Consider the following 24,206-nt stretch of genomic DNA (forward strand, 5'->3'; position numbering starts at 1 on the left):
TTACCAGCACAGTCCGACACTATCTAATCAGTGCTGCCAGTGTCACATTGTGCAGGGTCACACCCAAAACTGGTAACAGCCAGTGGGATCTGCTGGCAATTTATTCATAGACGTCCAGAAGGAATAACAGATTTAGGCCACATTCATAGATTTAGGCCACATGCACACGACAGCCATTGAAAACAGACAGTTTTTGATGGCCATTACGCATGCATGTGACGCCTGGCCTCTCTGTTTACCTGGGGAGGAAGACCGTTGTCTGTTCGCCTCACCGCCTGCCCCCCCCCCCCCCTCCACTCCAGCCTCACTACTGCCTCGGTGCTAGTGGCTGAAGAGGTGAACCCGCTGGTACCCCGAAGGGTGGGGGGGGGGGGGGGTGAAGAGAAGAGGATGAAGATGGGGTGAGTATTGGTAACACAGGGTAAGTATGACCCCCTCCATCCACCTCCTCCTCCAATCTCTCACCCCCACCTCCCCTCTCCACCCCTCCATTCCCTGGCCAAGTGCTGTTTTCCTACTGCATTCCCTCCCGTCCTGGGTTCTCTCCTTGTGCCCCCCTCTCTCTACCCCCTTCCTCCGGGGTGAACCGGTACTATTTCCCAGCGGTCACATACCCTCCTGGTGCAGCCGCTGCATCCAGCTACCGGGCGTCGAGTACGCCCGTCCCAGGTCTCCTCGGTCTAAGGTTTGGAATCCCGCGGCCATTCTTCCGGGCCTTCAGTTCCGTCTGGAAATCCTTCCAGTCGGCCTGCGGCTACACGAGTCCCTGGCTTTGTGGCCTACTAGTCCGCAACTTCCATCCTGGAGTTTGGGGGGCGGAAACTGTGCCCCTGGTGCGAAATCTTCACGCCCAGGGATCCCCCTTCCCCAGGAGACTGCTGAGCTCCGCCCCCGGTACTCACTGATTTAAAAGACAAAAAACAAACCAACCTTACTTGCCTGCACCTTACTGAGGCTGGCTTTCCCGTTCCATGGCTGTGTAATGAAAAATAACCCCTTCTTGCCTCTTCACCCAGTTGAGGCTGGGGGTTCATATTTCAAATACACGATTATATGTTAATATTAAAAAATTTAAGTAAAAAGTTACTCTGGTGTTATCAAGTGCTGAATGTGGTGTCTTGCAGAATTAACCCCCTCTAAGGTGCGGCATGTGCGCTCCCCGTCATGCGGTTACTGCCGCTGGATACTGTACGTCCAGTTTCATTGCCCTCTCCCACAGGCAGAGTAATGCACTACCACTGGATATAGTACATACTGTAGCGTAACTCCTTTCCACAGGTGGCGTATTTGCACTACCACTAGTTACTGTACATTCTGTCGCGTTCCCCCTTTCGTAGGTGGAGTAGTTGCACTACCACTGGTTACTGTACATCCGGTCATATTCCCCCCCCCCCCCCCATAGACGGAGTAATGGCACTACCAATGTATGTCGTGTTACCCCCTCCTCGGCGGGAGTAATTACCACTGGTTGCCGCACACTCTGTAGCATTACCCCCTCTCTTGGGTGGCGTAATTGCACTACCACTGCATACTGTACAGCTGTCGCATTACCCCCCTCTATAGGTTGTGTAAATGCACTACCACTGGATACTGTACAGCCTGTTGCATTACCCCCATAGGCGGCGTAATTGCACGGCTACTGGATACTGTACAACCTGTTGCATTACTCCCCTCCATAGGCGGCGTAATCGCGCTACCACTGGATACTGTACAGCCTGTTGCATTACCCCCCCTTCATAGGCGTTGTAATTGCACTACCACTGGATACTATACAGCCTGTCGCATTATCCCCCTCCATAGGCGGCGTGTTTGCACGTCCACTTGATACTGTACAACCTGTCGCATTATCCCCCTCCATAGGCGGTGTATTTGCACGTCCACTGGATACTGTACAACCTGTCGCATTACCCACCTCCATAGGCGGAATAATTGCTCCATCACTGGATAGTTTATCCTGCGTTACCTACTCCCACAAGTACAATAATCACAAGAACAGGTGAAGTAATTGTGCCACTATTGAATACTATGTCTACTACGCCACAGCACCAGATACTATATTTCCTATCATATTCCTCCTCTTCCATGGGTGGAGAATGCCAAGAGAAGGTACCTACTATTACCCGGTCCTCCTCCACAAGCGGAATATGGGCACTAGCACTGGATACTGCAGCTACTACCGCATTATCCCCTTAATTTTTGTTTGTTGGTTTTGAGCACCAACATGGTAGTCTCTGTCCTCCCAGGGTTTATCCCCCACAACACAGCTTTAAGTCCTGGTGGGACTCCACACTACATGGTTGGTCATGATACTCAACACCTTCAATAGGTGGTGTATCTGCCCTAGGAGGGAATTCTGTGGAATTCTGAATACTGTATCCACTTCTAGCTCTCCTCCTTTTCAGGTGGCATATTTAGGCTAGCACTCCATACCATTGCTAGTACAGTATGTCCTCCTCTGCAGGTGGAGTATTTACACTAGAACTAGAGATCGTAGCTACTACTGTTGGGCCTCCTTCACAGGTGGCGTATCTACCCTGGCTTTGGCTTTTGTCGCTACTACGGTATAGCCCTCTTCTCAGGCGGAGTATGCTAGCGCTACATATCATGGCTACTACTGTATGGCCTTCTCAGGTGGAGGTATATGTGTTAGCCCTCTATACCATGGCTCCTACTGAACAGCCTCCCCCTCGGGTGGAGTATTTGCGTTAGTACTACATACCATGGCTCCTACTGTATGGTCTCCTCATCAGGTGGAGTATGGTGCTAACACCTGATACTATGGATTCTATGGTATGACCTCCTCCTCAGGTGGAGTATTGCACCAGCACTAGTTCCTGTGGCTATTCCTGTCTGGCCCCTTTCTTAGGTGGAGAATTTGCCTTAACCCTGTATGACTTGTCTACCACTGAGTGGTTCCCTTCTCAAGCTCAGGGTTTACGTTCACCCTGCAAGCCATGGTGGCACCCACGTTGCTTTCTTCCTCACTCCTTGCATTTGCATTGGATATGGTTTTTGTGGTTTCTACCACATTGCCTTCTGTTCCATTCTATGTTTCGGCACTGGCTCTATATACTGTAGAATCTACCGCTCCTCTCCTTCAATAGGTGGAACCCCCACACTGGTCCTAGGTGTGGTGATTGTATCTACATTCCCTCTCAGGTGGATCTCCGGCTCATTTTACGCTACCAATGGATGCCGTTGCACCAATAGGTGGGGTCTTTACGCTGGCGGTTGCAGTTTTAGCTAATACATCCATTCATCCCTGATGACCGTCATCTGCAGTACGTCCATTTTAAGACCAGGTATTTGCATTGGCATGCATGCTATAGGCGATGAGCCATTTACTTCTGGTGCGCATTATTGCGGGGTTCTCCCTGGTTGTCATAAACTCCTCGTTTCTATGGCACTGGTCTTCCAGATGGTTCCTATTACAAGTGGGACATTGGCGCTAACTGACACTGTGACACCTTCAACACTGCCTCTTTTAAGAGATGAGTAATAGCTTTGACATGTCTTTATGTAGTGGACACACCGATTCAGGGCACATACTGTGCATCAACTACTTTTCCCCCCTCACCGGACGGAGCTGTGGTGCTGTCACATGTTGTCACTGCTAATAGATTTTTCGTTGCTGGAATGCAACATCCTTTCAACGTTATGCCCCTCTACAAGGCGAGTAATTGCTCTCCCCCCAGATACTGTTTCTGTCTACCTGGCCACTATCCATACTCCTGAGGTTGGATTCTTACTGCTCTGGAATGCCTGCACTATTATTTTCTATATGTCCAGATTTTCTCTGGTATTTTTGTGACGTCGGAAATAGTCATCACATTCTCTCCTGGAGGAGTATTTCTCCTATCTTGGACCAATCTGTGCATTCCTCTGATGACCGCATTGTCCCCTTCAGGCAGAGTCGCTACACGGTGACAGTAGATGGTCTCTGACGAATCTACACACCTCCGATATTTTTGGCGTCCGCTTTGCTTCTACCTATCATTACGGTATTTTTATTCTTCAGCCTACAGTTGAGTCTGCCTGATCTAGGCAGTTTGTGGAGTATCAAGCTGCTTCTTTTGCTGGAAGTCTCATGACAAGCCTCTATGGCTCTGGGGGCATCTGTCTACCACAGTACCTTCTCCTTTGGCACGTTTCTTTTTTAAGCAGAGGTGTATGCTGCGATCCTTACCTTTTTGGCTTCCGTGATTGTATTTCTGGCGAGTGTATGTGTTCTCTCTCATGTGTTGTAGCCTGCTCTCTTTTCACAGTACAGTTGCTCAGTTTCCTCAGGCTGTCTAATGCCAGTCATGATATGGTCCTGGATCCAGCATCACTCACAGTCTGCCTTTTGTCCAGTGGCGGAGGTTGCTTTGGCTACACTCTTCTGCCACATTCCTCTCTGCTGCACGGCTGGGATGCTATGAATCCCCGAGGACACCGTCTCTTCCTCTTAGACTACTCCCCATTTGCCTATGGTTTTTCGTTTTATACCTCTGATGGGTTCTCATTGTGCCTTTTCGTCCCCCTTGGCCATCCCTTATCTCTGGCTTGATGAGTGATCATATTCCATACTTTTTTTTGTCTCTTCTCGTGCTGGATTTCTTTTACAAGGGAGTGGCTACTCGCTAATTTCTCTTGAAAAATTGGCACATAGGGGTCTCCTAACGTACCTGGGAGATCCCTACAGGACTAGTCCTCTGCCAGTTGCCCAGTAATTCCTTCTAGTTTTCGTGTTTTTTCCTCCGTTGAAATATCCCATCGCGATACTTGCGCATTTGGTAAGGTCTTATCTAGGTCTCATGCATACCCAGATTCTACAGACCCATTTCTGTTGAGTAAACACCCCTCGGTTTTCCATGGGGCTTATTGTCATGCAACACATCCTGTTTATCCTGTCCGGGCCCCCACAGCAATTCTGTGGTCCTTGATATCCAGAAGTACCTTCTGCACATCATCTTCAGTTGTCAGACTTGCTTTATCCTTCTTGTGGATATTATGTGCTACTATCCACATCTTCTGAAGTCTCTCGAGCCCTGGGGCTTTGTTTAACTGGGTTTTCCTCTTTTTGCCCAGTCGAAGACGCCGTGCATTCTACGAGGTCTGGCTGGCCTTTCTGGTTAATGCTCTTCCTGTCCTATTCAGAGTTTCTGTGTATCCATTCCCCACATTTCTGTGCGGGATCCCATGGCCAGCCTTAGATTTGTTCTAGAGTTTTGATCCCTCCCCATGGTACTGCTTTGGAACGTCCCATGGTATCCTGTCCCCCCCCCCAATGATACGAGCGAGAAGGATTTTTTTTGTGCTTGCCTATAAAATCCTTTTCTCACCCAGTAAGTACATTGCTGGTTCTTTCTGATGGGTCCCACCTGTTCTTGGTTCTGACCCATCTCCAGCTCTCTTTCTTACAATTGGTTTCTGTTCGCTTCTCCTTGCTGCTCCTACTGCTTTCGTACAAACTGATTAGCTCAGTGTGGGCAGGAGGAGTATAGCTGAGGGGAGGAGCTAACGCTTTTTTAATTAGTGTCGCCTCCTAGTGGCAGCAGCTATACCCATGGTATCCTGTGTCACCCAATGAACTCGGCAAGAAAAGGATTTTACAATTAAGCACAGAAATCCTATTTTTTGTTTTAAAAAATGTTTAATAAATGTTCATTTTTTAATTGTTTAATAAAATTATTTTTTAAAACAAAAAACTTCCTTGTGTTTTGCCAGATTATTTTAGGTGGGGGTATGCCTACACACGCTGCATATACATTTTATATGATTAGATGCTCCAGAATTGTTACTACAACCATGTCAGGAGAGAAGACCGCTCCTGTTATAACTGACCATCTACTGTGTTGTCCTGAAAAAACTTTGACTGGAAGGTTGGAAGACGTCTTTTGCAGAGCGCATGTATCAACGGGTACGGCAGAGGCCTTTGGCAGTTGTTAGATTGTGTATATAGCGTTACATAGTTAATACGGTTGAAAAAAGACATAAGTCCATCAAGTTCAACCAGGAAATAGGTGGGGATGCGAATCCTAGAAGGAATTGAGTCTATTCCACAGCTTCACAGTTCTTACAGTAAAGAAGCTTTGACACTTCCGGAGACTGAACTTTTTCCTCTCCAGTCGGAGGCAGTGCCTGCTCATCTTTTGAGCGCATTTTACATGGAACAGTTTCTCACCGTATTTTTTGTATGACCCATTTATAGATTTGTATAGGTTAATCATGTTCCCACTTAGATGTTTCTTCTCAAGACTAAATAAATTCAATTATTTTAATCTTTCTTCATAACTGAGACCCTCCATGCCCGTGATCAGTTTAGTCGCTCTCCTCTGTACTTTTTACAGCTTTAGAGAGTCCTTTCTATGGACTGGTGCCCAGAACGGAACTGCATATTACAGATGAGGCTGCACCAACGCTTTGTAAAGTGGTAATATCACATCTCTGCCCCGCGAGTCCATGCCTCGTTTAAAGGGTTTCTACCACCTCATTTTGACCTAATTAGCTGTCAGACACTAGCGATCTGCTAGTGTCTGATCTACCTAACAATGCTATTCTCAGACCTGTGTGTGGATCCGTTTCACAAAAAAACAAACTTTTATTAATATGCTAATGAGCCTCTAGGTGCTATGGGGGGCGTCTTTTCAGCACCTAGAGGCTCGGTCTACTCGCATTGTATGCCGCCCCGCTCGTCCGTTAAGCCCGCCCATCTCCTCTTGAATGCCATCCTCCATCTGTGCCAGTGGACGAATTCTCGCGCCTGCGCCGTGCGCGTCTGTATTAGGCGCAGTGAATGTCTGACCGCTCCCTGCACAGACATCTCCACTGCGCCTGCGCCGATGACCGAGATGTCTGTGCAGGCAGCGGTCAGACATTCACTGCGCCGAATATAGACGCGCACGGCGCAGGCGCGAGAATTCGTCCACTGGCTCAGATGGAGGATGGCATTCAAGAGGAGATGGGCGGGCTGGAGGGACGAGCGGGGCGGCATACAATGTGAGTAGACCGAGCCTCTAGGTGCTGAAAAGACTCCCCCATAGCACCTAGAGGCTCATTAGCATATTAATAAAAGTTTGTTTTTTGTGAAACGGATCCACACACAGTTCTGAGAATAGCATTGTAAGGTAGATCAGACACTAGCAGATCGCTAGTGTCTGAGAGCTAATTAGGTCAAAATGAGGTGGTAGAAACCCTTTAATGCATGACAATATCCTGGTGGCCTTAGAAGCAGCTGATTGACATTGTATGCTGTAATTTAATCTACCATCTACAAAGACACCCAAATCCTTCTCTATAAGTGACTCTCCCAGTGTTACATCACCTAGGACATATGAAGCACAGAGATTATTACTACCAAGATGCATAACTTTACATTTGTCCACATTGAACCTCATTTGCCAAGTTGATGCCCAATCACTAAGAGTGTTCAAGTCAGCTTATAGTTTATGGACATCTTCCATAGACTGCACAGTACTACATAGCTTAGTGTCATCTGCAAAAATAGATATTGTGCTATTAATCCTGTCCTCAAAATCATTAATAAATAAATTTAAAATAATAGAGGGCCCAGCACTGAACCTTGGGGTACACCACTCTTAACCCGGGACCATTCTGAATAGGAATCATTGACCTCAACTCTCTGGACACGGTCCTTCATCCAGATTTCAATCCAATTACAAACTATACTTTTGAAGCCCATAAGTCTATAATTACCTGTTAAGGACTTAGGGTCTTAAATATGGGCACTACGTTTGCCTTGTGCCAATCACTTGGCACTGTACCAATACCTAGAGAATCTTTAAAAATTATAAACAGGGGCACAGCAATGACTGAACAGAACTCTTTAAAGGGACACTGACAGGCCTTCTGAGCATAATTAGCTCTTTATATGCCCCCCTAGGTCTTATAATAAGTTCCCAATTCATATAAGTATTATCCCTGTGCGCATTATAAAACGTTAAAAATAATCTTTATAATCACCTCTCCTTTCTGCCCAAGGGGCGTTCTTTGTGGCGCATTTGTGCCCAGCCACGTCCCAACTGCCGGGTCCTTAGACACGCCCATCTCATTAGTATTCACTTCTCTGGGCGGTATTTTCCAGTCCCCGACATTTGGAGATACTGCGCATGCGCCCGGCACCCTCGCTCGCTGGGATCACATTGCGCCAAGTGAATACTAATGAGATGGGCGTGTCTAAGGACCCGGCAGTTGGGACGCGGCTGGGCACAAATGCGCCACAAAGAACGCCCCTTGGGCAGAAAGGAGAGGTGATTATAAAGATTATTTTTAACGTTTTATAATGCGCACAGGGATAATACTTATATGAATTGGGAACTTATTATAAGACCTAGGGGGGCATATAAAGAGCTAACTATGCTCAGAAGGCCTGTCAGTGTCCCTTTAAGAACTCTTGGGTGTAATCCATCTGGACCCGGAGCCTTGTTCACATTTACCTTATTTAACTTATCTTGGACCATATCTACAGTTAGTACATCCAGTAATATACTCCATTGACAAACAGCCCCAGCACCACAGATATCAGCTCCTTTCTCTTCTTTTGTATATACAGAGCTAAAAAAAACATTTAGTAACTCTGCCTTTTCCTTATCTTCAGTGACTACCCCCACTTACCATTATTCAGTGGACCTACCTGCTCAGAACTATTTTTTTTTTTTTTTTTTTTTTTTTTTTTTAGCATTTATATAATTAAAGTATTTTTGGGGATTTGTTTTGCTCTCTTTTCCCACCTGCTGTTCGTTTTGCATTTTTGCTAATTTTATCTCCTTTTTACAGATTTTATTAAGCCCTTTGTAATCTTTAAACGCTACAGCTGACCCTTCCGATTTTTTTTAAATGCCCTTTTTTCTCTTTTATTGCCCTTTTTACAGTAGCTGTAAGCCATGGGGGGGTTTAATTTTAGCCGTTTATACTTGTTACCTAAAGGAATAAATATTTTAGTGCAATTACTCAATGTGGATTTGAAGCTCTCCCATTTATCCTCTGTATTATGTGACAGTAGCTGCTCCCAGTCTATGCCCTGAAATGCTGCCCTCAACCCAGGGAAATTAGCCTTTTTAAAATTCTGTGTCTTTGCTCTGCCTGAAGGCCTCTTTCACACGGGCGTTTTGGATTTGCTCTGGATGCGTCGCATGTGCATTGCGGGAAAACCGCGCGAGTAGGCACGCAATTGCAGTAAGTTTGCAGTAATAAGTGATACTGCTGCTAACTTTCTGTTTGAAAAAGACACCTGTGAGTGTCGAAACGCGCGTCACATGAGTGACCAATAAATCCTTTTGAGCAAAGAAAATTGGAGTGCCGGTTTTTCTTCGTTGTGCAGACTTCGGGATTACATCCGCAAGACCGAGCACCCTCTGACTAACGCGCAGTGCTGCCTGACCTCACCATACATTGAAGTAAGTTTTGACTGCGATTGCGTTCCAATGTTCATTATTATTTTTTCTGTACGAGTGCAATGCGTTTTGCACGCGCATGAGAAAAAACTGAATGTGGTACCCAGACCCGAACCCGGACTTCTTCACTGAAGTTTGGGTTTTTTGTTAGGTGTTCTATTAATTTTATTATTTTCCCTTAACATGGTTATAAAGGAAAATAATAGCATTCCTAATACAGAATGCTAACTAAAATGTGGATTGATGGGTTAAAAAATATAAAAAATTAACTCGCCTCATCCAATTGATCGCGCAGCTAGCATCGTCTTCTTGCTGCTTCTTTTAGGACCTGCAAAAGGACCTTTGAAATAATCTGAGCATGGTGACGTCAGCGCAGGTCCTGCTGAATGAAGATAGAAAGCATGGTTTTAAAAAGCACAGCCCAATTTAAAGGGGTTGTCCCACTGAAAATTCTAGTTTTCCCCCTCAATCTGCACTCAATACCCCATAAAGTGAAAAAGTAGTTTTAAAAATGATTCAATAAAAAGGAAAATTTTGCTTGGTTATAAGTATTTTTGATGACATTTGAAATGTAACTCTGGGAGCCTCCTATTTCTCTTGATCATCCTTTTTGAGATATTTCTAGACAGCGTGATTGGAGTCCACCTATGGTAAATTCATATGATTGGACATGATTCTGAAAGACACAGCCCTGTCTATATAACGTCTCACAGCTGACAGTGCATATCAGAGGAAGAAACTAAGTCATGTGGAGGAAAGAACTGACTGTAGAGCTCAGTGAAAGGATTGTGTGGAGGCACAGATCTCTAGAAGGGTAGAAAAAAAAATTTGCCCTGACCATTCCCAAGAGTGCAGTTGTCACCATAATTCTTTTTTTTTTTTTCAATAACATTTTATTCCATTTTTGTAAGTATTCAAAATCACTAATTGTTTGGACAGTAGTATAGGCACAGTGTTACATATAATTCTAGTAGACCAAGTATCGTCCAAGAATAAGAACATCGCATTTGTCAATCCCACAATAACTATGGAAACTTCCCCCCCCCCCCCCCCCCCCCTATACTGACTGAATGCGTCTCCTCCCTCCTACAAACCTTTCCGTGGTCATACAAAGAAAGAAAAAAAACATATTCTCATCAATCCATATTTATGACACTTTCAACTTTCCCAATGCTCCACGAATATCTTTTCGTAGGTACCATTTATTCATAAGAGACTGTATTTCCTCTGTCGATAAATGTTTGGCAATAAAAGTTGACCATTTATTCAAAAACCCTGTTGAACTGTTTTTTTTATGAGATTCTGTGTCTAGTTGGTCCATTAACAGAAAATGTCTCATTAGACCCAGAAATTCTGCAATTGTAGGAATCTGAGGCTCTAACCATTTTTGTAACAGACGTTTTAATGCTACCAGTAGCACCCCATCTATTAATTTGGGTATTCGTATTGTATCTGGGTATACATGAAACAAAACCACCTCTGGTTCACATGGTAGATTGATCTGCCACGTATCTTTAATCCATGACAGCATCCACTCCCAATATTGTCTTGATTTGGGGCACAACCACACCCCATGATCTAAGTCCGCCCTCAACAAACCACACTTTGGACATTTAGTCAGTCTTGTATCACTACTGCTTGCAGGAGATATATTAAAGCCGTATATCGCTCTGTGTATCAGTTTCAGTTGTGTTTCTCTCCATCTCTCGCATATCCCTGCTTTTCTTGTCCTATTCCACCCCGCCATTATCCTATCTTTCCAGTTTGGGCTTACTAACAACTTACTCCATCCCCCACTGCTTTTAGCAAAAGTTTTGTCATTATCCTCTTAGATGTCCGAAAGTGCCCATTTATTCCCCATCTGCTTGAGTAATGAATCGAAGTCACCATAATTGTTAAATGGAAGAAGTTTGGAACAACGAGGACTCTTCCATCCCTACACTGAGGCATGGTGGTGGCAGCATCAGGCTACATTCACAGGACCGTATGTGTTTTGCTGTGTGAATGTAGCCGGCCCTATGATAGAAATGCCTATTCTTCTCTGCATTTCTGCCTAGGGACAAGAATAGGGACAAGAAATGCCTATTCTTGTCCCTATTCTTGTCCGGACATGCATTTTTTGCCGGGTCCACCGATCGGCTCTACAGATGCGGACAGCACAGTGTGCTGTCTGCATCTTTTGCGGCCCCGTTGAAATGAATGGGTCCACAACCGTTCTGCAAAATTGCGGAGCTAAGTATACGTTAATGGGAATGCACCCTCATGCTGTGGGGGTGTTTTTCAGCAGTTGGGACAGGGAGAGTTCAAGGAAAGCTGAATGGAGCAAAGTGCAGAGATACTTTTTATGAAAACCTGATCTAGAGTTCTCTGGACCTCAGATTGGGCCGAAAGTTCACATTTTAACAAGACCCGAAGCACACAGCCAAGACAACACAGGAGCGGCTTAGGGATAGCTATGTGATTTGTCCTTTAGTGGTCCAGCCAGAGCCCTCAAACAACTGAACACAATCAAACATCTTTGGAGAGACCTTAAAATGGCTGTCCACCAATGGTCTCCAGCCATCCTGACAGAGCCTGAGAGGAAATACAGAAAATCCCCAAAGGTGTGTAAACCTTGTGGCATCATACCCTAGAAGACTGGAGGCTGTAATTGCTGCCAAAGGGGCTTCAACTAAGTCACGAGTAAAGGGGCTGAAATACTTACCGTATGTCAATGCAAGATTTTAGTTTTTCCTTTTCAATAAATTAGCAAAGTGTTCACTTTCTCATTAGGGGAGTGCAGAATGATGAGGGAAAACCTGATTTTAGCACAAGGCCACAACATAACAAAATGTGCAAAAAGTAAAAGGGTCTGAAGACTTTGAGTGCATTGTATGTTCAGACCTGCCACTACAAGGCAACAGAGCTAACCACTAGGCCCCAATGGTACAAAGAAGACAGAATTTAGGCATTTGCAGATTCGCAAATAAAAGTGATCTAATTTGTTGATGAGGGGGCTAGATCTGCCAACCAATAGTCCACGTGTCCTAAATATGCCATGATGCTAGTGACCACATGCCTTAGGCCTGACTGATTTACAGAGCAAATGATAGCTCTGAGGCAGCACATACCATCCAGACATATATAAATAGACCTTACACTGCTGATGATGGCTGCTAAGGATCAGTGTGGCTCCATAAAGAGCAGCTGAAAATAGCTTGTATTTGATCCCATGCTAGTGAAAGTACAGCAGAGAATAACCAGTACATATCACTTGTCAGGAGAGGTGGGCCCAGTGCAGAATCTCTTGGTAACAGAATCATTTTTGGCAATTATCAGTTTTTTAAGAGGATATCCATTGATTAATTCAAAAAAATTAAAATTAGACCTCATATTGTACATGAGAATCTCATTCTAACAAAGTTAGAACCAATCCTGTACCTCACATGGATCTAGAGATCTCACCATTTATTGATCCAATTGCTATGCTTTTTTTCGAGCTGGCGCCTTAGGAGCATGCACTTTCTCACGGGGCATGTTCTTTCTGCAACAGCTGTCTACCTGTCACGGCGGACGTGCACTCAGTATAAAAGATAACACACCAACCAGGCTCTGGACGAGAGACAGGGGAAGGGTCACCTCTTAGTTTCTCCCTGACCTCTTTCCCTGCACTGCTCAGCCCACAGGCAGACCTTGAAGGTAGGTGTGCTGTGTCCTCCAGCCTGGACTGACAAAACCCTGAACTCCCTGAGATGGTGAAGTGGGGAGAGAGGAGTAGCCTGCTCGCACAGAACCTGGATGGGATAGATGACAAACAACCAAACTAGAAATGACACTTATCTCTTGAGAGCAGGAACTGACAGCCAACCTTCCCTCCAAACTTCCCAGACCAAAATGATCAGTATAATCCGCTCAGAGCACTTAGCTGGAGGCCATTTAAACTAATGACTCCACCCAGTGCACCTGATGAGAGGTGGATCCAGCACGGCACCAAAACAAATACTAAACTCGTGCTGCTATCCTGGCCGACCTCCGCACATCGTCAGAGTGGGGCATGACACTACCTTTCACGGCACATGGGCAGATCCTTTCTCAGCGAGTATGTCCTTTCTGCTGCAGCTCTTTGCCTGTAACTGTCACAGCTTCTAACAGAAGATAGGGCTGGTGGAAGTTCAGAGATGGAACTAATATTGTGCGTCCATCTCAACAAGGTAGACAGAGAATTAGGGAAAAGACCAAACTGCAAGAGGCCATATACAGATACACTTTATTGTATAACTAAATGGCTGTACAAAATGTTTATATTTATTCGGATCCAGGTGCTTGTTTGAAAAATGTAGAACCTTTTTTTTTGTAAGACTGAGGGCAGCATAAAATAGTGACAGAAATGCTGATCTCAGCGGTGTGTCACTCATGAGCTAAAAGTCAGTGGTTGCTGAGAAACCAGCATCATAATCATTTTAGCACAGGCCTTAAGAGTCAAATCTACCTGAGCAGAGTCATGGTTACCGTATTTTTCGCCCTATAAGACGCACTGGTCCATAAGACACACCTAGGTTTTTGAGGAGGAAAATAAAATAAATATTTTGAACCAAAAGTTGTGCTTTTGGTGGTCTTTGAACTAATGATAGCCTGTGAATGACACTATTATGGGGGATCTGTGGATGACGCACTGTTATGGGGGCGTCTGTGGGTGGCATGACACTGCTATGGGGGGGGGGGATATGTGGATGACAGCATAAGATGCTATTTATCTATGTGTCATCCACATCCCCCCCCCCCCCCCAATAACAGTGTCCCTGTGTATTGTGAATGACCCCCAATACAGAGCGTGGGGGGCTGGCATCTACAGTAGTGTTGTAATGGCAGCGGGAACCAGTGCAGTCATTGTATTCTATTGCACCGTCCCCGCTCACTGTACTAATTGTATCTTACTGCAGGCAATGTTTAACTATAGAATATCTTCAATCCAGCAGCCTGTACTTGTGTCCATAGCAGGCAGGAGGCCGGGCGGGCGGGCACTGGCAGTGTAACTCACTACATCACGTGCCCGCGCCGCCTGCTTTATTCATAAAGTGGGCAGAGCAGGCGCGTGACGTAGTGAGTTACGCTGCCAGTGCCCGCCCAGCCTCCTGCCTGCTACGGACGTAAGTACAGGCTGCTGGATTGAAGATATTCTATAGTTAAACATTGCCTGCAGTTAGATACGATTAGTACAGTGAGCGGGGCCCGGTGCAATAGAATACAGTGACTGCACCGGGACCCGCTGCCATTACAAAAGAAGATGCCGGCCCCCAGCCCCTCCTCCCTCCTCGCTGATACACCACCAACCGCATGCTGCACAGCGCGGTTGGAGGTGTATCGGTGTAAACGGCAGCATTCGCCCCATAAGACTCACTGCCATTTTCCTCCCACTTTTGGGGGGGGGAAAGTGCGTCTTATAGGTGGCACAGTGACCACAGCCCCTCCCCTCCTCCTCAGTACTATCTTCTCATTGATGGTCAGCAGCAGTCACGTCACAGTGGAGAGGGAAGAAGGGACTCAAGTGTGACTGCCCCTAGGATATCACCAAAATACCACAGTAATTAAGAAACAGCGATATTGCCGTTTCTTAATACTACCGTGTATTACCAATACCGGTATATTGCCCTACCCTAGTCCCTCCTGACCATTGTGACCATGGGCCTGCTGTAAAGTAATTTATTTTATGCTTTATAAGGCTGGGTTCACATCTGCGCTGTGAACTCCAGCTGGTTGTTTCGTTAGAGGAACAGACTGCCAGAGTTCACCGTATCTGGCATAGCTGGATACCACCATGTACCACCGGATCCCCATTCTCTGTAAAGGGATCCGGCGGTAATTGGGCCACTTTCTGGCTTATATGGCGACTTTCGGCTGGACAAAAATATGTTGCTTAGAGAATTTTTTTGTCCGGCTGAAAGCCGGCATGTACGCTAAATACAGTGACTGGAGTTCACAATGCAGATGTGAACCCGGCCTAAATTATGTTAAGAATAGCTCAGGCAAGATATATATATATATATATATATATATATATATATATATATACAGAAAATATGGCCATGAGCTCTCCCTACCCCCACACTGTGCAGGCGCGGAGATCGGATGGATGTACTGGGCCGTAATATTTCCCTACTGAGGCTCTCCGGCGCATGCGTAGTGTCCCGGTGTGCAGCTAAACTCCGCTGTGAGTTTTTCCCTAAACTTTCCTTTTGCGCATGCGCGGATCGGCAAAAATCAGGAACTCCTCCTCACGTCATTAGCGGTGCGACCGGAAGTTAGGAGGTAGGGAAATCTCACGAAGTAGGGTAATGTAACGTTACACCGGCGGTAAAGTGCACAGGCTCTGGATTATGAATGGAGACGAAAATGACCCAGCAAGGATACAGGGCTGGCTGGACGATACAGAGTGGAGGAGTCAGGAGCAAGTACGGCGGGGACCACTGGGCACTTGCAGCACACTCTCCGCCCCTGGGCACTTGCGATGGGTAATTTGCATATTTTTAAAACTTTATTTTAGGTACTTTGGAGGCTCTGAAAAACTAAACATGGGTACCATCAGTGTTATGGATCTGCCTCCCACAGAGCTATATCATCAGTTTAAAACATGTTATGTAGGTGACAGACTCCCTTTAACTCTGTTTAATTGGCTCTTTGGATGATTTCTATCATTATAAGTTGCAATCTTTCTTTCAGAACCCAGTCACTGGACTGCTGCCTGCCAGCAATGAACAGAAGGATGCCTGGGTCCGGGACAACGTCTACAGCATTCTGGCTGTTTGGGGCTTGGGCATGGCCTACAGGAAAAATGCTGACCGCGATGAGGACAAGGCTAAGGCATACGAATTAGAGCAGGTACAGAAATTCATGTGCAAAACCATAAAACTGCATGTACTGAAGCATGAAACCCTGTATATACAGATGTAGCCAGTGTTATTGTGACACAGCTGTGCCAGGACGGTCAATTTAACATGATTTTTTATTTATTACTGTGAAGTATTTTTGTTGTGTTCACGCGTCACGCTAGTCAAGATAGCGCTGGCTACATCTGTATTGGGCTTACTGAACAGGGAGTGCTTTTACATCTATTTATGTAATGGTCCTTTAATGTGTATAGTATTGTAAGCTCTTCCCCTCATAGACCGTATGCGAGCAGGGTCCTCACTCCTATCGTTGAAATTTTTGACTTATATTTTTTGTACATGATTACTTTTTTCTACATTATTATGATTATTGTTATGTAGTTTCCCCTGTTTAAAAAAAAATAAGAAAAGGATCCTCTGACAAGATGTGGCCCCTTGAAGTCAGCTGATATCATAGTAGAAAGTGGACAGAGAATCCTCTTAACATGGCATAATCAGTGCACATAGGTGCCAAGTAGTGATGGCCGATTTTGTCAGACAAAAATAATGACTTCATTTTTATGGACAATTTTCAATTTAAATGTAGATAATTATTTAAAGGAATTTTCCCATCTTGGCACTTAATGGCCGAGACGGGAATATTTCACAGTGTCCCAGTGCTGTTTGGCCAACTGGGCTGACACTCCACTATTTCGTAACTCCCATAGCTGTGAGCTACACAAACACCGTAACACAGTAACGTAACTCCCAGAGCTTACTGTGGACTGCTCCCCTTTCAGCCATAAAAGGCTGGGAGGAGACAACCCCTTTAGAGGGGTAGTCCACTTCTTTTATATTGATTACTCACTTGAATAGGAAGGAGCCGTCTCACTGAAGTGAATGGGATGGCTTAGTTGGAATTACACCTGCTCACCGGTGCGGTTGTGACGGCGAGCAGGTAAAAAAGTAAGAGAAGGCTGTGCTTGCAGGAGCGCTGCTTTCTCTTCAAACAGCTGATTGGCAGGGGACAACGCCTTTAACTGTAAAACATACAAAGACTCATCTAATAATGGATGAATACATTTTAGGCAACTTCACAGCTTCATACTTTCAGTGTTTTCCGTCAGTAACTGTTGGTGGTGGTGCATGCTGTTTTTTCTGTATCTAATAGGGTGTGTAGTTACATACTATATGAACTCAGCTGGGTTACAAATGCAAAGTCCAGAGAATCGCCTGCTCGCTAGCAGAGAAGACCGCTGCTATTACATGCAGCGATCTCCTCCACAGCATGGGCAGAAGCAGTCGTTATGCCATCGCTCGTCCCCTTGCAGTGTTGTGGTTTACCGGCAGCAGATCGTGATTAGATAGCAAATTGTGATTTATTTATTTTTTAGCATGCTGAAAGGTCACAATTACCCGATGAACGAGCGTTTGCTCACTCATCGGGTAATTACGTATGCCAGATAATCGCTAATGAGCCCTACTACAAACACTCGTTAGCAATCATCTAGCAGAAAATCTTCCAGTGTAATATAGCCTTAAGTCGTGTCATGTTATGCATGGCATGCTGATGCTCATTCCATGAATTAGGCCATAAAGAACTGCGATGTTGCTATATAGAAACAGTCTAGGTCTAATTTCTAAATAGCAAAATAGCAGTTCTCGATGACTGCTTATTTCATGGAATCAGCATACATCACATAATCAATTCTTTAGATTTTTCATTTGTAACTTGGCTGGGTGGCCTGCAAATTCAGGCAATGTACTGCCAGTGACACGCAGGATGACACCCCCCAGTACCCTCACCACAAGGTCAAAAGAATCAAGGCCAGAATCTCCTGGCAGATGCTTTCAGCAGAACTATGCAGCAGGCCTGGGATAAGGACCTTATCGAGGGCCTGATGGAGAGGCCTGCTGGAAGTGTTCCTCCAACCTCCTCTGACTCTGCAGTACCTCAGACTCAGAGTTGTGATGCCTGAAGAAGCCCTCTGACAAGATGACTGTTGGATATAGGTGCCAGAATATAGGTAGGCCACAGTGTTACTGCAGGCCAGTTTTCAAGGAAAGAGGATTATCTTGGACTGTGCAAGTTAAGACGCAGTTCTCTCCTATTGCATCCTCACAGCTTTGCTGCCAAACAGTGCCTTCGATGACTCTTCATCCTGGCACGGGCTAAGAGAAAAGAAAAATATCTGTGCAACCTGAGCTTATGTACAGGACTGTCCTTCCTTCTGTAGACACCATTTTATTTAATTACTTTATAGAAAAAAAACTTATTTTGTGATTTTGTAAAAAATATAGTCACGCATAAAAAGGGAAAATTAAATTATCAGCCAGCTGTAGTGAAAGACCTCCAGAGTGGTCTTCTAGAGACTCAAAATTCCATAATATGACCTGTCAGAAAGAGAGTCATAATCAGACAAGGCGTCTAAGCTTAGATCCTCTGGTCCAGCTGTATTTTCAAATGGATTCAGAATAAGAACTGTAATGCATATTGTTTCCACGTGTCCTTGTTTTCCATGGCCTAGGAAACAAGTTCACATTAATTGTTGGGGTTTTGGTACTTTAAAAAAAAATAAAAATGGTGCCTACAGAGAGGGAAAGTATAAAGAACAAAAAAAACTTCTTCATAAAACATTCTCTTCACTGTTTGAACCTTGACTTATCCTTTTGGGACACATCATTATTTGGCTGACATCACCTTTGTCTTGAAGTGTCATTATTTATCCTAAGTTACCATTCTAAGAACTGGCCATATACACTCACCTAAAGAATTATTAGGAACACCATACTAATACGGTGTTGGACCCCCTTTTGCCTTCAGAACTGCCTTAATTCTACGTGGCATTGATTCAACAAGGTGCTGATAGCATTCTTTAGAAATGTTGGCCCATATTGATAGGATAGCATCTTGCAGTTGATGGAGATTTGAGGGATGCACATCCAGGGCACGAAGCTCCTGTTCCACCACATCCCAAAGATGCTCTATTGGGTTGAGATCTGGTGACTGTGGGGCCATTTTAGTACAGTGAACTCATTGTCATGTTCAAGAAACCAATTTGAAATAATTCGAGCTTTGTGACATGGTGCATTATCCTGCTGGAAGTAGCCATCAGAGGATGGATACATGTTCTCATTCTGTTTACGCCAAATTCGGACTCTACCATTTGAATGTCTAAACAGAAATCGAGACTCATCAGACCAGGCAACATTTTTCCACCAGTCTTCAACAGTCCAATTTTGGTGAGCTCATGCAAATTGTAGCCTCTTTTTCCTATTTGTAGTGGAGATGAGTGGTACCCGGCGGGGTCTTCTGCTGTTGTAGCCCATCTGCCTCAAGGTTGTGCGTGATGTGGCTTCACAAATGCTTTGCTGCATACCTCGGTTGTAATGAGTGGTTATTTCAGTCAACGTTGCTCTTCTATCAGCTTGAATCAGTCGGCCCATTCTCCTCTGACCTCTAGCATCCACAAGGCATTTTTGCCCACAGGACTGCCGCATACTGGATGTTTTTCCCTTTTCACACCATTCTTTGTAAACCCTAGAAATGGTTGTGCGTGAAAATCCCAGTAACTGAGCAGATTGTGAAATACTCAGACCGGCCCGTCTGGCACCAACAACCATGCCACGCTCAAAATTGCTTAAATCACCTTTCTTTCCCATTCTGACATTCAGTTTGGAGTTCAGGAGATTGTCTTGACCAGGACCACACCCCTAAATGCATTGAAGCAACTGCCATGTGATTGGTTGACTAGATAATTGCATTAATGAGAAATAGAACAGGTGTTCCTAATAATTCTTTAGGTGAGTGTATAACTGCGTAGCATGTCGTTAACTGTGCTACTTATCCATCATTGAAAGGACAGTCTGTTGTGTCCATATGTTACCTCTTCCCCTCTGTCACCATCTGTTACTGAGGAGAAATAGTATAAATAACATGTAGGTATGACGCCCAAGATGTCTTTCTTAAGCCAAGGCTGAACAAATCCTAGGGTGGTGACTTATTATGACTGGCATTTTATACGTTGGTCTTAATCTGTGCTGCACAGTGCGCCAGAACCGAAATCTATACGCCTTGTGACTTTTCTATGCCAGCTGGTATAGAGCCATAATACATCTCCCCAATCTCCCAAACAGTCTGTTTGCTCCTGATGTTATGTAACCAGCTTCTAAAGTCTTTCATCCATTTCTGTGTCCATTGCGAAGTCATACAAGTCATTTTGTCATTTTCCTTTCTGAATAACCAGTTATATGGGTAACAAATATGGGTTATATTTTTTTAAGTTACAGAAATTATCAAAATACATTTGAGAACCTGTGTGAAATAGAATAACTATCCTATTTATGGTGGCCAGAAATTGTGTAGCTGTGTGTGAAGTGAACTGAAAGAGCTAACATTGGGATCTAAATGTTTTAAAAGGGTTATCCAATGTCTCCAACTGCCCCCCCCCCCCCCATGTGCTGAGCCCCCCACATTGAATATACTTACCCCGCGCCGCTCCTGGTCCCCGCACCGCCACTGCTGCTTCTCCCTGTACACGGATGAAAACATCCAGTGTCTGGGGGGAAAGCAGCAAATGGCAGGCGGGGATGGAGACGAGCCTCCCTAGCATTGCGGGTGACGCTAGGGTGGCTCGTCCCCCCCCGACACCGAATGTTTTCATTCGTGTACAGGAAAAAGCAGCAGCGGTGCGGGGACCAGGAGCGGCGTGGGGTAAGTATATTCAATGTGGGCGGCTCAGCACATGGGGGGGGGGGCAGTTGGAGACATTAGATAACCCCTTTAAATACTACATACTACTAAACATTTAAATACTTTAAACATTCAAAAGTATTTAAATATTTAAAGTATTAATTTTCTTGTGCAGTGGTAATGTATAGGCAGCAAACAGTTAACTGGGGGCTGTTAGTGCAGTTGCCAGGTTAATTGTCTTGCCCAACCCCCTGGTTAGCAGTCTTTTGTTGAGCAGGCATAGAGGAAAGATGAGTATGTGTGAGCTGCTGACAACTAGGACTAGTCCAGGGAACCTTCATCCCTGAGATTAAAAGCTGCAAGAGAGACATCTTGATTGAGAGTTTACCTCTGAGAGAAGAACAGACATTTGCAGATGGTTGAAAATCATGTGCTGGACTGAGACAGTAAGCTATATGCATGTTTATGGCAATGGACTTTACTGCTCGTGGAAAGGGTTAACTGCCTCTGGCACCCACCACACATTTGAGACAGACTTGCCATCCAGATTTGAGACAGACTGGCCATAAGGACTGCACCCCGCAGACTGGGTATAGAAGAAAGGAAATTGAGAGTGATTGAATGCCTGTTTTTAATTTGGCAAGACTGCAAAGTGTATCTATTCTAGAGAGACTCAGGGAAGACTACCACCATCATCATCGCCAGCTCCTACATAAAACCTTTGCAGGAATCCTGCTGTGTTATATACATCATAACTATGCCTACTACTTGTGTTTATACTACAACTTCCATCATCTGCTTAGTAAAAAGAGACTCTATATTTATTATAACAAAGTGGGGTTGGTTATTGACTCCATAATCCATCCGCTGGCCCCTTGCCTGCCTTGCACTCTGCTGCTCATTCACCCTAACATCAAAGGCACCGCAGCCACCACCATGTAGGAGTCCCCAAAAGTCCAGGGTGTGCCCCGTGGGAAGAAATGGTGCACCCTTCACTGCACACGCGGCCCAGGGAGCGTTAAAGAGGGATTAACCACTGTGAGGACCTATCCAGTTAACAGCCACCGTGCCCGGCGCGCTGCATATGCTACTCATAAAAATCCACATCTGTATTTAAAGGGAATCTGTCACCTACTTTGAGCGTTCATATTGCGTTATATCACAGTTGCCCAACATAAATATAGTACCTATCTTGTGCCTGTCCCACGCTGAAAAAAAATCACTTTATAAAGATATGCAAATTAGGTCCCGCAAGTGCCCAGGCCCATCTCCGATGTGCTCACGCGACCACTCCCCTTGCAGTCCTCTGGCCCTCACCTCCTCTCCTACTTTGTCCTCCTCCTCTGGCTTGGAGATCTCACGTGAACGCTGGTCACCAGTGGGCCCGCACATTAAGACTGTTAAGATTGATGCCTCTAGCCATAGGGGCAAAGCAGTGCGCATGCACGGGCCCAGTGGTGACCGGCGCTCACGCGAGATCTCGAAGCCGGAGTAGGAGAGGAGGGTGAACCAGAGGACTGCAAGGGGAATAATTATGTGGGTACATTGGATAGGGTCCTGACAACGATGAGTCTGATTATAGGGAAGAGGTAAAGCACCTAGCTGTGTGGTGCACGGACAATAACCTGCTCCTGAATACCAGCAAAACAAGAGCTCATTGTGGACTTCAGGAAGGAGAAGAGGAACACCCTTGACCGCATCCACATAAATGGCATGGCTGTTTAACGGGTCTCCAGCTTCAAGTTCTTGGGGACCCACATCTCTGAGAATCTGTCCTGGTCAACCAACATCTCCAGACTGGTCAAGAAGGCAGATCAGCGCCTCTTTTTCTTGAGGACACTGAAGAAAAACCACCTGTCTGCTGACATACTGGGTAACTTCTACCGCTGTGCGATAGAGAGCATCCTGACCAACTGTGTGACAGTCTGGTATGGGAATTGCTCTATTGCTGAACGCAAGGCACTGCAGCGGGTGGTGAAAACCGCCCAATGCATCACAGGGACTCCACTTCCTGCCATTGAGGATATTCACAAGAAGAGATGTCTACGCCGGGCACGCATCATTCTTGGGGACTGCTCTCATCCTGCCAATAAACTCTTCCAGCTCCTCCCCTCCAGAAGGCGCTACAGGACCCTTCAGACTAAAACCAGCAGGTTTAGGAACAGTTTCTTCCCCACAGCTGTTACCTTACTGAACTCAGTCCCCCGATTAACCCTTTTATCAATACTCACCAAACCCTCTACACTCCTCCTCCCTCCATCCCTTCCTATGACCATGATCATGACTGTCATTCATTCTCAACATTCACGGTATGTTCACATTGGTTACTGCTATAGTTTGGGACACTTGTTCATAGTACATCTGTATATTTGCCCGTTTGTATAGCAATATACACTCACCTAAAGAATTATTAGGAACACCTGTTCTATTTCTCATTAATGCAATTATCTAGTCAACCAATCACATGGCAGTTGCTTCAATGCATTTAAGCGTGTGGTCCTGGTCAAGACAATCTCCTGAACTCCAAACTGAATGTCAGAATGGGAAAGAAAGGTGATTTAAGCAATTTTGAGCGTGGCATGGTTGTTGGTGCCAGACGGGTCGGTCTGAGTATTTCACAATCTGCTCAGTTACTGGGATTTTCACGCACAACCATTTCTAGGGTTTACAAAGAATGGTGTGAAAAGGGAAAAACATCCAGTATGCGGCAGTCCTGTGGGCAAAAATGCCTTGTGGACGCTAGAGGTCAGAGGAGAATGGGCCGACTGATTCAAGCTGATAGAGCGACGTTGACTGAAATAACCACTCGTTACAACCAAGGTATGCAGCAAAGCATTTGTGAAGCCACAACACGCACAACCTTGAGGCGGATGGGCTACAACAGCAGAAGACCCCACCGGGTACCACTCATCTCCACTACAAATAGGAAAAAGAGGCTACAATTTGCACGAGCTCACCAAAATTGGACTGTTGAAGACTGGAAAAATGTTGCCTGGTCTGATGAGTCTCGATTTCTGTTGAGACATTCAAATGGTAGAGTCCGAATTTGGCGTAAACAGAATGAGAACATGTATCCATCCTCTGATGGCTACTTCCAGCAGGATAATGCACCATGTCACAAAGCTCGAATCATTTCAAATTGGTTTCTTGAACATGACAATGAGTTCACTGTACTAAAATGGGCCCCAAAGTCACCAGATCTCAACCCAATAGAGCATCTTTGGGATGTGGTGGAACGGGAGCTTCGTGCCCTGGATGTGCATCCCTCAAATCTCC

General features: G+C 45.3%; 1 protein-coding gene across 4 annotated transcripts in view; it reads left to right on the plus strand.

The window, feature by feature from the left end:
• PHKA2 (phosphorylase kinase regulatory subunit alpha 2) overlaps nt 1–24,206 on the plus strand; it is a 143,561-nt gene that overhangs the window by 26,385 nt on the left and 92,970 nt on the right. For all 4 annotated transcript variants that reach the window (XM_040423691.1, XM_040423693.1, XM_040423692.1 and 1 more), the window contains exon 3: nt 16,092–16,250. In XM_040423691.1, coding sequence (XP_040279625.1) covers nt 16,092–16,250 — 159 coding nt within the window. The remainder of the gene's footprint in view (nt 1–16,091; nt 16,251–24,206) is intronic.

The sequence above is a fragment of the Bufo bufo genome, chromosome 3 (assembly GCF_905171765.1).
Source record: "Bufo bufo chromosome 3, aBufBuf1.1, whole genome shotgun sequence".
Classification (NCBI taxonomy): domain Eukaryota; kingdom Metazoa; phylum Chordata; class Amphibia; order Anura; family Bufonidae; genus Bufo; species Bufo bufo.